This window comes from Arachis stenosperma, chromosome 6, assembly GCF_014773155.1.
Source record: "Arachis stenosperma cultivar V10309 chromosome 6, arast.V10309.gnm1.PFL2, whole genome shotgun sequence".
Taxonomy (NCBI): domain Eukaryota; kingdom Viridiplantae; phylum Streptophyta; class Magnoliopsida; order Fabales; family Fabaceae; genus Arachis; species Arachis stenosperma.
Genome location: NC_080382.1, coordinates 72770147 through 72789105, shown reverse-complemented (window position 1 = coordinate 72789105; position 18959 = coordinate 72770147). Strand labels below are relative to the sequence as shown.

General features: G+C 36.8%; 1 protein-coding gene across 1 annotated transcript; it reads left to right on the top strand.

Annotated features, from left to right (window-relative positions):
* Positions 1-1508: 1508 nt before the first annotated feature.
* Positions 1509-11719, top strand: LOC130936142 (transcriptional activator DEMETER-like). Its single transcript, XM_057866148.1, has 20 exons — positions 1509-1942; positions 2054-2781; positions 3394-4827; positions 4937-5341; positions 5758-5848; positions 5943-7251; positions 7349-7428; positions 7624-7708; positions 7800-7891; positions 7974-8042; positions 8206-8242; positions 8335-8417; positions 8802-9275; positions 9575-9611; positions 9689-9746; positions 9915-10054; positions 10399-10464; positions 10546-10660; positions 10748-10786; positions 11229-11719. The coding sequence occupies exons 2-20, from the start codon at positions 2289-2291 to the stop codon at positions 11420-11422; spliced, it is 5301 nt and encodes a 1766-aa protein (XP_057722131.1). The 5' UTR covers positions 1509-1942; positions 2054-2288; the 3' UTR covers positions 11423-11719.
* Positions 11720-18959: the final 7240 nt, after the last annotated feature.

The window sequence follows — 18959 nt, the reverse complement described above, 5'->3', positions numbered from 1 at the left end:
CTGAGAATTCTTGACATCTTTCATCCTCTAATTTATGGGGGCATATTGAATCACACATCACAAGTAATCCGCACAAAAATTCATCAAAGGATACTCAGGTTCAACCAGATTGATATTTTCTCTAATTATTTACATTTTATGATATATTCTGTTTGTTTCTTCCAGTATTATTTCAGAAGCAATGAATCACCATATCAATATCTTTGTTGTTAATTTTAAGGATCTTTGAGGATTTGAAAAGATTTGCTTATCTATACAAAATTTTCACTCTATATATACCTATTCCAATCATTGAATCACAATATACAGAAAATACACAATTTTATCTACATTTGTCTTGTTGTCTTTTATATACTCCTAATTTTTATGTCCTTAGAATATTTAAAAATCATCATATTAATAATTACCAAATAAAAATGAACAAATTTAGATAAATTTTGTTTCCCATAAAAAAGAGTAAACACTTATTGACTGAACAACAACAATAACAAGTTGTATGATAGTCGATATTCGTTGACCGTCTAATATATGATTACCAAAATTTCTTTTTGACTACTTAACAAGGTAATAATAATTTTTTTTTATATTCGTGATTATCAATTAGTTCCCCTAAGTTCTGTTCAAGAGTATTCAATATGCTTTACTGAATCAAATTAGAATATTAAAATATTATGTTTCATATTAAATTAAATTCCCAATATTTATTTTGGAAAGGAGATTGTACTTTAATTTTTGAATAGTAGAAAACAAAGGAGATTACTAGATTTCGGTTTTGCATTCTTCTAATTTGATTTTTCTTTACTTTTGTTATAAATCTAAAGCTAATCCTTAAAAAACCAATATGAAGAGATTGTATAAAAAAAATTTTAAACATTTATCTGGATCGTACTAATATCTATGGAAAAAAAAAGTTAATCTTTATGCTCATAATATCTATGAAAAAAATTATCCACTGCATTATCCGGGAATGACGTATGCATTATCCAAGGCCAAAATACTAATTAAATATAGAGCTGCATTAAAAGTTAAAAATCAAAACGAATATAACAGTAATTTTTTTCCATAATAATAATATTTAGGAAAATAATCGATATCTGCTATTAAATCAATTTATAATATTTTATTCCACAGAAATAATCTGCTTTTAATATATATGTTCATCTAATTTATTTTTAATTTTAATTAAATTAATATTCATTATGGGGCTTCACTTTTTTATGTTTATTGCAAAACAATGTGAACACGGGCCTTTGGTGTTGTCAAAAAATTCCTACATGTATAATAAATTATTTGCATGGCACGTAATTCTAAACATGCACATGCAAAACGTTGCATGACATGTAAGAATTACGTAGCCTGTTTTCGAATAGTACAAATATCATTTCTCTTCGTCTTCGCGCCGCATCCTTTGCAAAGGCCGTGAGAAATTAAGGTGCGGGCGGAGCAGGAAACAAATAAATCCTTTCAACAAATATTAAATTGACCCCAACAAGATCTATAAAGTATAATAATGGAGGCAGGGTGCATATCAGCATATGCAAACATATAGAATTTTGTGTAGTCATGCTTATCGGTTCTCACTTTCTGTAAAGTAATATTTTTTCCTTCACAATTTTGCCCTGGATAGATATCAGATCTCCCTCGTTGTCATTGACTCACTATACCTACTGTAACTACATCTCCATGATTTTCTCCGAATTTTCGTTTTAACTTTGGTTTTGGTCTCATGGAAGGGGTTCCTATTCACCGCCAGCAAAAAGCGGAGTGATCAAGAAGAATCAGCCAATTTCCGTTTCGGCTTTCGACACACATGGTCGACATGTCTCTGCGATTTTTTTAATTTAGTTTAACTTTTATCTTATGGGCATAAAACTCTTAAATCCTATTGCAATTACTATCTTGACTAGCACCAGCTTTGTCAGTAACCGGTTACTTTCGACAGGTACATTTTCACCTCTATCAATGTTCATGAACTGCATCTATACTTATCTTTAATTTATCTCTATTAATTTCAATTTAACTTGTCCCTAAGAAAACCCTTGTTTTGCCTCAGGGCGGCACATCACCGAAAATGGGTCCTTACAACCAGCACCTAACTGAGTAAAGATGTGGGTCTTTTCTCGGAAAATTGAGCTTTGTAGAATACCCTGAAAGAGCTCCATCCACTCGGCTATTTTGTCTGTTCTGTAACCATTTTCTTGTGTCATTTCCTTCTTTTGTTTGGGTCAATTTTAATCCTTTTTAATAGGGATTTAAGAGCTCTAACTGAAAAGGTCTTCAACCAAAGAATGGAGGTTGGAGAAATTGATAGAAACAAGGTTCAAGGAGAGGTTCCATGGATCCCCAACACCCCTTCGAAGCCTATTCTTCAAAGACCGCCGCCAATCTATGCTCCTGGAGAAGGAATCGAGATCGGGTCACATTCTAATGCGGTATCTGCATGTTGTGAATCCTCAACCAATGCAGAAATTGATACCAGGCAACACCTTCGGCTACCACATGAGGCTGCAGTAACAAACATTGCCTGTGACAGTGACAAAACAAGTGCAAGATTGTCCTTTGACAACAATTCTGTGTCGAGTAATAACGGCTTTGCGGAGCTTTTGGCTCAGGCTAATCCTTCTTCAGCAACCTACATTGCAGCATATGCAGATTTTCTGAGGAATCATTTTGTTCCTAATTTAAATACAGAGATAAACCCCACCTGTGCTTTACTTGGCCAAGGTCATCTCTCTTATGAGCAACCCTTGTTCAATGCTCACAATTGTCAAGATCCTCGAGGTAACGAAAGTAAATTTGGGTTGATGCTTTGCTGTGTTATATTATTTGTTTAATTTTGATACACAGTACAAAACTCTTATCCACGTGGTCGAATCTGATTGAATAAACATCAACGTAGAAAATTTTTTATAAAAATTAAACTCTTATATTATTATATAAATGTTTTCTGCTTCGGCAACACCTTGAACCATGATGAGTGCTGGGTTGGGTAAATAATTAGTGACATAGTCAAGCTGAAGAATGTAAACGCATAGTAATTTAAAGATATGACACAGAATAACATGAATGGAGGGGGTAAAGGCCACAGGAGAATATAACCTGATGCCAGAGAAAAACAATTGTAAATTCCTACAAATTATTAATTTTGGGAGTACTTTCATGTTTATATTGTATCTTCCGTTTATTGCTGACTTGAGGAATTTCATCTCAAGCATGCTAATTTGCATTTGAAGTTGAATCTTTGACGGAACTAGTTTACTAATGAAAGTATTTTCATTTCCCCTGGTAACTGAATAAAGTATTTGCACGATAAATATATCATTTTTCATCTTTTGATATTCAATAAATCTGAGACCATAAGGTTCTGACAGACATTCACTTGATATGCACCAGGATCATCATTCTTTACTTACTATCGCCATAACACTCCTTATGCTGCCCCACATGGTCCAGATAATGCTGTCAGAACAGAAAACACGCAATATGCAGAGACACAACTGCATATGGAAAAGAAGGATCAAGGCAGAGAAGAGAATAAAGTTTCAGATGCAGAGCACAACAATAATGACAGCCCACAAAACAAAGAACTTTGTGATCCTTTAATAGAATTTGGTGCTGTTTCTACACAATGCCAAGAGAATCAGAGCCAGAATAAGGAAATAAATCCCCATATTAATCTGAACAAGACACCACAACAAAAACCAAGAAGAAAGAAGCACCGCCCCAAGGTCATCATAGAAGGCAAACCAAGGAGAAACAGTAAAACAAAGACCCCAAAGTCTGATCAATCAAAAGACAGCTCAACCAGCAACAGGAAATATGTAAGAAAGAAGGGATCAAACACAACTTCTACTCCTCAAATAGAAGTGACGGGAGAATTGACTAATCCATTGATGCCAGAATCTGCCAAAAAGACATGCCGAAGATCCTTAAATTTTGACGTAGGAGATCAACAAAGGCTGAGAAATTCTAGATGCATAGAAGATACAAACATAAATTTAGGCAGAGAAACTGTTGCAGCAACAAATACTTTGACAAATGAAGGAAGACAAGCCCTCGGTACACCTCTTTCAGAAAGCAATTCTTGTTGGGCAAAGCCACATGCTAACTCGATAGAGAATGGCAACAAAAGAAAGGGTCCACAGGATGAAAACAGAAACAGGGCACAAATTCTATCAAGCAGTGACACAAGAATTTCAACCACAAGTTTACAAGCAGTTGGTTCCAAGAGAAAGCATACAGGAACCATTAAGCATGAGAATACCAACAGCATTAATCTGATTGGGGTACAATATAATATGTTGCAGGCACACTACCAAGAGAGTTGGATTCAATTTCCAAATATTCAGAAGAAAAGGAGAAGTGAAAAGGGGAAAAATTCCAATACATCTTCAGCAAGTGCAACAAAAATTGTAGAAGTAGCAGTGTGCCCTCAAGATGCTAGATCAAGTCCTTACGCCTCAACTTCAAACTTTTGGCCCACTAGTTCTGAATATAATGCAGTAAAAGTCCCAGTCATGATTACAGCTACAGAAAGAGTTATTCATGATAAACCCCAGTCATTCAGATGCAACTTATCTTTATGGCAGACTAGGCAAACCAAAAGAAGATCAAAACTCCCTACACGGAAGACATCTGTGAATGCCAAAAGAGAACAGACATGTATTGATGCTTTAGTTGCAGATATGGGAGCAACACTCAAAAAAAAGAAACGAACTAAAAAGAGAAGCACTCTTGTCAGTTCAGCATATTCTTGCACAAGTGAAATGCAGCAGCATCAAAAAGTTATGCTGGAAAATTGCAGCTTGCCCTTGAACAATTTATTAGGTATTCCAACTGAACATTTGAACCTTTTTTCCCAATAGGCATTATAATTGCTGCAAACCTAATAATTCTATCATGCATTTTGTTCTGATAGTTTAACTCATTGATGCAGTTGTTGGCAGTGAAGAGACATGGAAAAATGTGCATAGTGCAGACGAATTAACAGAGCAATTTAGGCACCTAAACATCAATAGAGAAAGCAGAGAACTTCTATTACATGGGCAGAATGCACTTGTCCCGTATAACCAGCAACATCAAAAGCACAAAGGCCCTGCCAATGGATATGGCACCATCATTCCCTACGAGGGCTCATTTGATCTCATTAAAAAACAACGCCCACGACCTAAAGTTGACCTTGATGAGGAGACTAATAGAGTGTGGAAGCTTCTTCTATTAGATATAAACAGTCCTGGAATTGATGGAATGGATGAAGACAAGGCTAAATGGTGGGAAGAAGAACGAAAAGTGTTCCGTGGAAGGGCCGACTCATTTATTGCACGGATGCATCTTGTACAAGGTATCCATGGTGAACTTCCAAGGATATGAACACTAACCACTTCACACACAAATCTAACAAATACCCAATAACTTACACTTAAGAGGCAAGATGTGAGAAATTCTATCCTTTGTAAAGATACCAGCAAAAATTAACATTATCTGTTTTTCTTTGTTTTGGAAAAATACAGCAGGGAACCAAGAGATCAAGACACTGAACGAATTTACACAAAATTGAAAGAGAAATTTGTTAGTAATTTAATAAAGATAAATACCAACATAGGGGCCCAGTGAGGTATTTCATTTCCAATACTAAAATAGACTTGTAGGCAAATCCTAGTCCTAAAGCTAACATACATTAAGGTAATCAAATACAGAAACTAAAATAAAATCATTTCATGTGGTTCACATATTAATGATATAGAGCTTATTCAACAGGAGACAGACGATTTTCAAAATGGAAAGGATCAGTTGTGGACTCAGTGGTGGGAGTTTTCCTCACACAAAATGTCTCGGACCATCTTTCCAGGTATGTGTGTGTGCCTCTTTATATATATATATATATATATAAACTAACTAAACTAGGATGTTGCAACATTTTATATTTTCCACTCTATTGGCAGTTCTGCATTCATGTCCCTTGCTGCTCGATTCCCCCTGAAGTCAAGCAACAAGCATCAAACATACAGTGAGGGAAGCACAAGCTTGTTAGTCAACAGACCACAACCAGAAGTGTACATTGTGGAACCAGAGGAGAGTTCACAGAAAGTATTGAATCCATGTGCTTATGACTTGAGTTCTATGACAATTGAGAGCACTGAACATTCTGAAGGAAAAGAAGTTGTTGACAGCAACGATTCCTGCAGAACAAATGGGAGCTTAACTAGCTCAACAGATGAATCAAACTTCAAACTGTCAGAATCAACTCAGAAACATATGAGGGACAACCATTGTCCATTGGAAAGTGGACCAGTTGGTGCCACCATAGGGGAAGCACAAGAAATTTCGTGTATTGGGAGTGTTAGCAAAGAGTTAAGTGACATGGTGTCATCCCAATGCTCTGTCATTACCTCTCAAATATGTGCAGAGTGTTCAGTTGAGCAAAGTCCAGAGAAGATAGGATCATGCTCAGAGAGCAACTCAGAAGTAGAAGAACTATCAAGTGCAGCCAAGTACAACATCTTTCATGATAGAACTTCTTTCAGTAAGCTTTTAGAAATGGCAAGTTTGACAACATTACATGAAGTAAACAGTCAAAAAAGCAAATCAACTGAGAACTCAAGAGATGCATCTGGTCAATCTATAGGCATAAAGCATGGCAACCAAACAGAAAAGTTGAATGTTACCCAAGATTTCCCAGAAGCCTCCATCATCACATGTAATGAATATTCTTTGAAAATGACCCCTAAAGGAGGAGTACTTGAAGCTGGCCCTTTCGAAATAGAAGACTTGTCAACTGATTTCAGAAAGAATAAAGAAGAAAATGACATGAAGGGGCCTGGTGTTCAAGCATCAGAGTCTGAAACCCAAGCTGCAATTGCCCATTCTCAATGTATGCTATCTCAGTTTCACAGTCAACAACAAAGTAATCACAAAGAGAAAAATGCTTTGCATGTTTTAGAAGAAACTCAAGATCCTATACAGAAACCAAGGGAATTAGATTGTGGTCACGAGAGCAATACCGTCAAAGAACACACTAAAATTGCCTCCACAAAATCAACAAAGAGTAGGGTGCACCTAAAGGATAAAAAAGATAATTTTGATTGGGATAGTTTAAGAAGACAAGCACAAGATAAGGCCGGGAAGAGGGAAAAGACAGAAAACACCATGGACTCTTTGGACTGGGATGCTGTTAGACGTGCAGATGTCAGAGAGATTGCTGATGCAATCAAGGAAAGGGGCATGAACAACATGCTTGCTGAACGTATTAAGGTAAAATCAATTAACAATGAAATGTTGTTTAAATGCGGTGTTTGGAAAGAGAAAAATGCTTCAATGCAGCTAATAGTGAACCATATATAATATGCAGAACTTCTTAAATCTCTTGGTTGATAAACATGGGGCCATTGACCTTGAGTGGCTAAGAGATGTTCCACCAGATCAAGCAAAGTAAGTGCAAAGAAAATTTTCAACCATTTTATAGAATTGTATTTCCCATACATATGATATTATCATGTGTCGACTGTAAGTTTGTTAACTTGAGCTCTCAATTCACTTGTAACACAAAGATATTCCATTAAATATTTAGATGCAATTCATTCAAGCAGGAAAAATGCATAAAGCAAATTCTACTCATGCTTGCAGAGAATACTTGCTCAACATAAGGGGATTGGGATTGAAGAGCGTGGAGTGTGTGCGACTTTTAACATTGCATAATCTTGCATTCCCGGTAAGTTGGGAAAAAAAAAAAAAAAAAGAAGACAAAAGAATACAATTACAGGAAATTGGAACAGATATGAACAATTGTTGCACTTCAATAGGTTGACACCAATGTTGGACGAATAGCAGTACGTTTGGGATGGGTGCCTCTCCAGCCACTACCTGAGTCACTACAATTGCATCTTCTAGAATTGTAAGTACTACCAAAATAAAACGTATAAGCCTATAAGCCACTAATTCAACTAAATAAGATCTAACACCATTGGCTTATATAGGTACCCTGTGCTGGAATCCATACAAAAATATCTTTGGCCCCGACTGTGCAAGCTAGACCAAAGAACACTGTAACAATTTACCTTTAATTTACAGTTGTACATTAAAAATAAAAGTATCTCTCTTTTAATGATATGCCAATATCACATAAGTTGTAATTAAGTTATACTTAATCATAAACTATTTATCTACTGATTGATTTTTTTTTTCTTGTATTATTGGAACATATTCCAGGTATGAGCTGCACTATCAGCTGATTACATTTGGAAAGGTAAACTGCACTATCTTGTACAGCATAGATTAACCCCATTTTAAGTGAAATCCACTTGCTATTAGGACATAAGCTAAAATTAATGCATGCAGGTCTTCTGTACAAAATATAAACCAAACTGCAATGCATGCCCAATGAGAGGGGAATGTAGACACTTTGCAAGTGCTTTTGCAAGGTATGTCTTTGTTGAATTATGATTCATTGCATCTGTTATGCTTAGTATGATTGTCATGCAATTTACCATGATTTAGGACTAGAACTCTTCATTCCAATGCTTCAGAAGTATTGCAAATATTACTATTGGCAAAATAGGTACAGAAATCCGGAGAAAATCATATGAAGTTCACCTATGCTGTTATGCAGTATAATTATATATAATACCTCTATATGGACAGCAAAATATATATGACTACAGTTTATCAACATCATAACAGTCAACTTAGAAAACAAACTTATCAATAGCTGAAATAATTATGTGCAAAGCACTTTGAAAATTCAATTTTAGATATAATTTGCAAGTTATGATAGATGCGATTACAGTATATAATATTATTTGCAGTGCAAGACTTGCCCTACCAGGACCAGAGCAAAAAAATATAGTAATCAAAAACGGAAATAACGCAACAAATCAGAACCTGTCGGTAACCATCAATCAATTGCCCTTGCCTCTCCCTACAAACACAAGCCAAGCAGAAGAACTTCAAGAAATACAAGCAAGCAAACAACTTGAAGCAAGATCCGAAATCAATATTTGCCAACCAATTATTGAAGAGCCATCAACTCCAGAACCAGAATGCACCCAAGTGTTAGGAAATGATATAGAGGATGCCTTTTGTGAGGAAACATGTGAAATTCCAGCCATCAATGTAGACATGGAAGAACTCACTTTGAATGTACAAAATTATATGGAGGAAAACATGGATCTTCAAGAAGGTGAAATGTCAAAGGCCTTGGTCGCCCTTACTCCAGAAGCTGCCTGCATTCCAACGCCCAAGCTAAAGAATGTGAATCGATTGCGCACAGAGCATTGGGTGTAAGTAAAAAATAACTTGGTTCCAACTAATTAACCAGAAGTGGCATTCTTGCATCAGAAAATAGGATAACAAATGAAATGTGGGCCAACGGAAGTAACAAATACTACAAAAGCAAGAAAAAGAAGCAATCGTAGGATCTTTGCATTTATCTGAAATCACACCGAGAGAATTCATATGAATCTGGCATTTAATTGAGTTCCAGTATAAAGTTTTTCAACAAGCTTTGTATCAGTCCAATGATTGATACAAGTCGAATGTTCTAAGAACTTTCGCTAATCTTTTGTTTGCCTGTATGCAGTTATGAACTCCCAGATTCACATCGTCTATTAGAAGGGGTTAGTAATTTCAACATTTGCCATTCAACTATTTTTATGTTATATGTTCAACATTGCTTATTACTTATGCACTACAGTGGGAGAAGCGAGAGCCTGATGATCCAGGAAAATACCTTCTAGCTATATGGACTCCAGGTGGATAAAATTGCTCGAGTACTAGAACCCACTTGATTAGTTTAAAATGCTTGTAAAGTTTTGTAAGCTTCACTGCATAATTAGTTGGGAAGTTTTACAGTATGTGATTTGTTAGATTTTGATACGTTTTCTAATCCTTTTTGCCAAATAAATGGACATGCACATCAGGTGAGACAGCAAATTCTACACAGCCACCAGAAAAAAAATGCAGCTTTCAGGACTGTGGCCAGCTCTGTAATGAGAAAGAGTGCTTTCAATGCAACAGTTTCCGCGAAGCAAATTCACAGATAGTCCGAGGGACAATCCTGGTCAGCATGCTTATCAAAACAATAATTTGAACTATGAATAGTAATTTTGATGCTAAAACCATAGAATTTTGTTAATTCTTATGCATAGTAATCTTATAATAATTTTAAGGGTAAAGTATACTTTTTGTCCTTGAAATTTGGAAAAAGTTTCAAAAATACCCGTAAGTTAGGAGTATTTTAAGGGTAAAGTATACTTTTTTTGAAACTTAAGAGTATTTTTGAAACTTTTGTCAAACTTCAAGAACAAAAATTATACTTTACCCAAATTTTAAAAAATGAATTGAGCAATAGTTTGCATTCAAAATGCAAGCATTATATTGAAGTGACTTGAATTTCATGCATAGATACCATGTCGAACAGCTATGAGAGGGAGTTTTCCGTTAAATGGCACCTATTTCCAAGTCAACGAGGTAAAGTAGTGTGAAATCTCACATATCCTTGAATGTTTATGTATATAACTAAAGCAGTACTAAACGTGTCATTTGAATCAGGTATTTGCTGATGATGAATCAAGTCTTAACCCAATTAGTGTTCCCCGAAGTTGGATCTGGAACCTCAGGAGGCGAACAGTATATTTTGGAACCTCCATCCCAACCATTTTTAGAGGTAAACGCTTCGAAGTTAAAATATCATAGTAAGGCAGATACTTAATATCAAAAAGCTAAGCTGAGCCTACTTTTTTATGTTAACCAGGTTTAACAACACAAGAAATTCAACGATGCTTTTGGAGAGGTAAGATTTAGTTAGTTCCCAGAATTTAATCCTGATTTTTCTCAATTGACTATCCTATTTCAACCTGCACTTACCGGTGTGATAACAATCAACCGGCATTTCATAGTTGGTTTTCCATATCCTCTTCTCCTACCAGAATGTTCATGCATATCATATATTAAGGTATTGGAAAAAGGTTAGAAACCAACTTTTTTCAGCCAACATTTCTCTCCCCCTTTAAATTTTGCTTGTCCTTTATCTTTGTTTATCTACTACTTTGTTGGCTGATTGTTGATTCCTAGCAAAACTACAGAGTATTTGCATATGAACATTGTTACACCTATCTCAAGATTCGTAATTTAGTTATATATGAGTTACTACTCTTAGTTGCAATTGCTAACAGAGAAAACAAGTGACCAGATAACCAGCCGTATCTAACGAGATTATGAACAATGCTCTGTAGGATATGTTTGCGTGCGGGGATTCGACAGGGAGAAAAGAGCGCCGCGCCCTCTGAAGGCCAGGCTTCACTTCCCAGCTAGCAAGTTGGAGAAGAAAAAGCCATCAGCTCCAGCAAACACACCAGAAGAGCTTAATCTTAATCTGGAACCAAACCCGGAACAGCCAGAGCTGCTTGCCAACACTCCCAACCATTAACGGACCGGTGGAGCCTGAAGACAAATCATTGTCATTCACCTGTCTTGTGTTGTATACAGTAACAAAATTGAAGTCACTGTTAATCACCTCTTCAGTTAGCCTTTTCAATTTTTATGCTCAGAGAGACAGCAGATTTTCCCAGACTAGAACCGTGACTGTATCATGTTAAAGTATAATACGCTCTTTAGCTTCATGGAGAGGAATCTGAACCAGTTAAGTAGAGATAAACTCAGGAATGTAATTCTAGATCTAGTTTGTAGAATTAAACTACATTATCTTATGTCCCTCATTTGACCAGCTTAGCTTGCAGGTTTTATCAGATTTTCAAAACTACGCATAACATCAACCCCCCGCCCTCCCCAAACACCCACGGGGCAAAAAAAGTGAATCATGCAAACTGCAAAGAATCTAACTATTAGCATCAATGGCTAAGGTCCTAATATTCAGGCCAAATAAACCCCATTTGATCCTAATATTCAGGCCAAATAAACCCCATTTTTCATTGCAATTTAAGTTGAATTGTGAACCGGACTTAATAAATTCTTTTCACTTAAAAGGTATATCAAGAAGCATACCTTTCAAATTTCACTGCAGTCTTCAATCTTTATCCATTTTCAAATCGATTGCGATTCGAACGTAAAGATCCATCGATGATATGCAATCTTCTGAGGTTAAATCTGGTAGCAGTTCCACCTAAGGTGAAGAACTTCTCTCACCCTGAACTCTTTCTAAAATAGTCTCCATTAACAAATAAAACAAAGAGGGAAAGAATAAGAAGTTAAGAAGACACCCGAGCCGAGAGTAAAAAGGATAGTGGAAGTGGACCTAAGATATGCATGTGCCATCATCTCTTGCCGCCTTACCGCCATTTTTCATTTTTGGTGAACCTTACCGCCATTTTTTTTCCATTTTAATTTTAACATTTGGTTGGAGTTTTCTTTTCGTTGGCTGTCAGCTTGTTCGGCTTCGTATTTTGGTTGCTAGGATTATTGGTGTTTTTTTTTTTTTGATAAAATAAAAAAAAGTCATATTTACCTTTATAACCGTTGTTTCAATTTTTTACCATTTTAAATATTATGTAACTATTTTCTAGGCAGGTCAAAGTGCAAGCGTTGCGAAATAAACTAAGAAACAATATCGCAAACGCGACCAGCGCAATAGTGGGATAACGCTATAGTGCACATGCACCTGCAAAATTGTATGTAAACTTTTTGCAGATGATTAGTGTATATATTCCATTCTTCCTCTCAATAACTGTCACCTTACATCTTTTCTTTCTTATTTCTCACAAATACAAATTCTTCAAAATGACTAGTAAACATATAATAGTTATTTATCCGAATGCAATAATATCACGCAAAGAGGATGATGCATATTTTGAATACAGTGATTCTGTTGTTATGCATACTTGGCGGTTGCATTTGTTGACAAAGCTTGAAAATTTGATTTCGGTCAACATCGAAATACTTGAAATTAAGCATGTTCAAAAAATTGGTTATCAGTGTATTTCACTAGACACCATGAAAAATATTCGGTATAAGGTATTATGGCTAAAGGATATTAATCATGTGCCAGCCATTTTTTATCGCCATGGATAGATTATGACTAAACAAGTGATGAAAACTTTGCATTGAGTTGGCAGACGTTGACAGTAGTTCTTTTTCATCACTTGCAGTTCCAAAAGATTATGCACCAAGACGTAGTCAGGTGGGAAGAACCAAACCCCCTATAAGAATTCAAGAGAACCCGAAGTTGGCTTATTTTCGGGAGACTCTGAGTCAGACGAAGAGTGGGTCCAATCTAGTTCTGATAGTGACAACAATGAGAATACATAGATTGTCCTAGAAACTCAAATATTATAAAAACCGTAACTAATAAACCGGTTAATTAAGTGATTAATTGTCCAAATTGGATTCCAAAAAGTTAGAGAGAGAATTCGAGGATTTAAAGGTGATTTTTGGACTCAATGGGTCTTTCTGAGTCTGAAAATGTGTTTTCTGCGAAAAACTGTAAAAAATCGCGAACCGACAGTTGAACCGGTTGAACCGGTTCAATTCTGTCCGGTACTGCGCAAGAAAAAGTTGAAACAGTCGAAAACCTTAGAAAAATACTAGAAATGAAAAACCGGACGTTAATTTTAAAGGTTTGGCCCGAAGTTGAGTCAAACGGGCTAAAAACGCTAACGGGTTGGACTGGGCCCAAGTTGGGTCCAAACCCAATATATATAAGCACTAAGTGAACCCTTTTCACCTTCATTAAACACACATACATCAGAATTGAGAGAGGGAGAGGGGAAGAGATTGAGCACTATTCACCTCAACATTTTGATCGCTACACCGTTTGCGGCTATGCGTTCCTGGTGAAGAGCTCTACAAAGCCCAAACAAGAAACTGGATGTTTAGGTTCTTAGGGTTCGTGATTAAGTGAGTTTTTGTGATTTTGGATGTTTAGGTTTGTTCTAATCCTTGCTTAGCCTTGGGTTTTGACATCCAAATCTGTTGAAAATGGTAAAAGCCATTAAACCCTTGTGAATTTATATTTAATTGAAATCCTAGGTTGATTTGAGGTGATTTATATGTATATAGTTTGATTATTGTGACTTTGGGAGCTTTTAGAACTTAATTGTGCTAATTGGAGTGGAATTGAAAGCTTGGATTGTGGTTGGAAGCTTGTTTGTACTAATTTCGAGTTTTGGTGCATATAGGGAATCGGCCAAGGTATGGTTTCAGTTTTCTCTATGTAGTATATAATATTCATGGACACTTAGGCTAGTGACCCATAGGATAGATTTGAATTTAAATGGTTGTTGAGTTGTTAAATAATGATATGTGGTGATTTATGATGAATCAATGATAGTTGGGTTTAAGTATGATGAATTATGGTAATATGATAATGATGATTGATTGTGTAACTTGAAATGGAATAATGATGATATAAGTGATGTTGAATTGGATGATTTGGCATTATAGTTGTAAAAGTGTGATATATTGGTGTTGATGTAGAAGATGGTGAAATGTGAAGGGAAATGTGGTAGTGTTGGTGTATAAGGGCACAACAGGTTAATTTTGATGAAACATGAAGTTTTTGAATGGTTTGCTATGATTTGGAATGTGTATGGTAAGAAATTTGGGAAATTGTGAAGTTTGGTAAAATTGAATTTTTGGTGAACTTTGTTCGTTCATAACTTTTATCTCGGTTTTCAAAATTGATTGAAATTTGTTTAGAATTAAAGATCTTTGAAAACCCTTTAAATCGATATAAAGTTTGTAAAAGTTGGAATTTTGTAGAGGAAGTTATGATCCTTCAAAGTTGGTGCTAAAAATCTGAAATTTTGCAAAGATGCAGAATTTTATGATTTCTGATATGTGCGCACGCACAGCCTCGTGCGGACGCACAACCTGCAAAAATTTTGATATGTGCAGACGCACACACCTGTGCGCACGCATGACAAACCCCAATTTGACGGTTTGTCTTGTATTGAATTTAGAGCATTTTGATAACCTTTTGTCACATTTAGCCTAGGAATTAGCATGATTTTGTTATCTCTCCCGTATTTGTGCTTAAGTGTAAAAGCATGCTTTTTAAGCCTTATTTTGATGAATTTCAATTCCTCTTTGATTCCATAAGATGCCTTGATATGTTTGTTAGTAATCTCAGGATGAAATAGGCTAGGCATGGATCAAAGGAAGCAAGGAAGGAAGCATACAAGTGGAGAGAAGCATAAAAAGCCAAAGAAGCAAAGTCAGCCATGCACGCGCACGCGCACAAGGCGCTCGCGCGCACATTGCGAGACAGACCAAGGACGCGCACGCGTACCATGCGCGCACGCGCCGATGATGGCACATGACCTCACTAATGCAACACGTGCCTGGCGATTTTGGAAGGTTTCAGCAACCAACTTTGGCGCCAAAATGCATATAAGAGCCAAGGATTGAAGGGGATTGACACACACATACACATTCACACCCATAGACTAATTTTTAGATCATTAGTTAGATAGTTTTAGTTTGTTTAGAGTTCTAGAGAGAGAAGCTCTCACTTCTCTCTAGGATTAGGAATTAGGGTTAGACTAGGATCTCATAATTCTAGGTTTAATTCAAGTCTCCTTCTACTTCTACCTTCAATTGATGATTGCCACACTTTGGTTCTTCTTTCTATCCCTATCCTCTTGTTGTAATTTCTCTTATTTTGTTTCTAGGTTTTGTAATTGAGATATTCTTGTTCTTTTGTTTTCTTTTAATAATGCAATTTGAGATAATTCATGTGATTGTGATGTTGTTGATTGTTGTTTTGTTAATTCTTTGTAATTGTTGGTTGTTGATTCCTTTTATTCTTACAAATAAAAATGCTTTCTTTCATTACCCTCCAAGTGTTTGATGAAATGCTTGAGAGGATGTTAGAGTAGGATTTTATGTTCTTGGCTTGAGAAGGTAACTTAGGATTTCTTGAGTCACTAGTGTCCAATTGATTGCTAGTTGATAGCCGTTAACTCTAGCCTTCATTAATCCAATTAGTGGAAAGCTAGGACTTATGGACTAGGATTGATATAACTCACTTGACTTTCCTTTGTTAATTGATTTAAGGATGACTAAGTGGGATTAATCCTTGCAACTACCATACTTGTGGCTAGTGATAATGATGAAGACCCTTGACAACCAAATCTTGCCAAGACCATTTTGTTAATAAAGTTTTCTCACCATTTACTATTCATGTTTCTCCTCTAAAACCCCAAATATAACTAACAACCAATAACAAAACACTTTATTGTAATTCCTAGGGAGAACGACCCGAGGTCTAAATACTTCGGTTTATAAATTTTAGGGGTTTGTACTAGTGACAAACAACTTTTTGTACGAAAGGATTATTGTTGGTTTAGAAACTATACTTTACAACGAGATTTTATTTGTGAAATTCTAAACCGTCAAAAATCCAATCGTCAAAATGGCGCCGTTGCCGGGGAATTGCAATGGTGTTATGTTATTGGTTATTATACATATGTGAATATTGTGAATAGGTTTATCTTTTGTTTGTTTCTTAATTTTTGTTAGTTTTATTTTGTTCTTTCACTATGAATTCTCACTTTGGCTATGAGTTTGGTTCTAATTATGTTGTAGGTAATGAGAGCTCCAATGAGGATGTGTATCAAGGATGGAACAATCAAAGGTGGGAGGAGCCACATGCTTATGATCAATTTTCATGGCAACAACCTCCACCAATGCACTATGAAGAAGAGCCATTCTATGATGCATACCAATCCAATGGCTATGGTGAATCACCTTGTGAATTCCAAGCACCACCACCATATGCCTACGAACCATACCTACAACATAACCCTCAACCATACTCACAAGCCCCTCCACACCAAGCACCTTCCTATGACCCATACCCATCATACAACCAACCATCCATACCATATTTTTATGACCATTATGAGCAAGAACCCTTAGAACCACCACAACCCTATCAAGATCACTACCAAGAACCACCTCAATACACACAATCTCCACAACCCTACCAAGAAAAACTACCTCCCTATTATGAACCCTCTCTCCAAAATGATGAACCTTCCTATCCACCACAAGCCCCAATAGACGATTCTCTCACTTTGTTACTCCAAGGACAAGAGGCCATGAAGCGGGATACACTTGAGTTTGTGACCAACTTGACAAAGGTAGTGTCTACCTTAGCCTACCAATGCTTGAACACTCAAGGTACTTCCATGACCCCATGTGAAAAGTCAAAAGAAGAACAAAGCATGAAGGAGAAATTGGAAAATCCGGTGAAGAAAGAGGAGCCAAATTTTGTATTGGAACAATTGGAGGAGCCTATGATCATTGAAGAAAAGGAAGAGGTGGTTGAAGATTTAGGAGATGTTGAAAGTCCATGGGAATATAGCCTCATGGAGAACTCTTCCAAGAAGCTTGATATTGATGTTGAGGAGGGTGCGCAACCTCCAAGGCATACCATCGTTGGAGACTTGGAAGAGGCTTATCAAGAGATGGATTCAATCATGGATGAATTTCTCTCTACGATGGAATCCTCAACCATTGGACATGAAGTTCAAATTATAGAAGAGTGTGCACAACCTCCCAAGGAAGACGGAAATGGCATGGTGTATTTTGAAGAATATGAAGAGGTTGATCAAGAGATGAACTCATTCATCAAGGAATTTTTATCCAAAATTGAATCGCCTCTCATTAGACAAGATGAAGTTCTTGAAGATAACACCAAGCCACGTAACAAAGACGATGAGGTTGAAATTGAAGAAAATTATGAAGAGGTGGAAACAATTAAAGAAGAGCACAAGGAAGTGGACCTTGCATTGTCTAAGTGGGGAAGCCTCTCTTCCCAAATTGCCATCCAATACAACATTTAAGTGGGTAACATCTCTATCTTTAAGCTTTCATCTCTCACTTGAATATGGTTTGATTGAAAATGATGGTCAACTTAGAACTCTTTGTGGAATTAAAAGTAAGAATGAGTTGTGTAGTGGTTGGAAAGTAGGTGTTAAGCTCATCAAGGTCAAGGCCTCAAAGTATAGGGATGATGTTGGGACAAGGATCACTTTGTATGGATCTAAAAGGAAGCATTGGTGGAGTAAAGAGAATTCTGTGTGTCCGCCACATTTATGCCATCCACCCATCCGACAAAATCATGAAACTCAACTAACGGATGGATGCGAAAATAAGATATGGGATCCCGGTTCGCTATGTGAAGACCAACTATGGGGACTCATATCTTGGGTAGAACTCTGCCCAAGCTTAATAAAAATGGTTGGAAATTCTGTCAACCAATTGAGGAGCAAAAATCCTTGGAGATTCAAGGATGAATACAAGCATAAGCCACCATGACAAGGAGCTTCTCAAAATGTCCAACTTAAGGACTTAAACTAAAAGTGCTAGGTGGGAGACACCCCACCATGGTAAACTCCTTCTAATCTTCTAAATTTACTTAATAAGTGATTTGAGTTACCATTGTAGGTAGATGTTTCATACAAATTTGTTTGTACAACTTAATTGTTAGCTTAGTCACATGCATGTTGTGTTTAGTAGTAGATGAATAATATCAAAAATTGTATTTTTGTGAATTGTATGATGGTTGAGTGAATAAGAGTTGTGAACACTAAGGGGAGCACCCAGCAATTTGTTGTCTGAAAAAAAAAAGGAGGGAGTGGACGCGCTCGCACCATGTACACGCACGCGTCCCTGTGTGGATGCACCATGAGCCACACTCCCGAGAGTTGGGCCTCCCTTGGGCAAACATTATGCCTTGAGCCCAACACAATACACGCGGACGCGCACAACGTGCGTGCGCGCCGTCTTAGAGAACATGGACATTCGCGCGGACGCGCACTTGCCGCGTCCGCGCCAATTTGCTGCTGCAACAATTGAGCCAATCCACAGAGAGTTGAGCCAGTTTTGGGCCAACCTTAAGCCCCTGGCCCAACTTGCTTCGCGCGGACGCGCACATGCCGCGTGCGCGCCATCTTGTCATAAATCATCAACTTACGCGGACGCGCACTTGCCCCGCGCGCGCC

Bases quoted from the DNA above. Each gene is read 5' to 3' on its own strand.
- LOC130936142 (XM_057866148.1), top strand. From the start codon at position 2,289: ATGGAGGTTGGAGAAATTGATAGAAACAAGGTTCAAGGAGAGGTTCCA. The intron at 8,243-8,334 runs GTAAACTGCACT...TAATGCATGCAG, and splicing joins AGCTGATTACATTTGGAAAG to GTCTTCTGTACAAAATATAA. The intron at 10,055-10,398 runs GTCAGCATGCTT...TTTCATGCATAG, and splicing joins TAGTCCGAGGGACAATCCTG to ATACCATGTCGAACAGCTAT.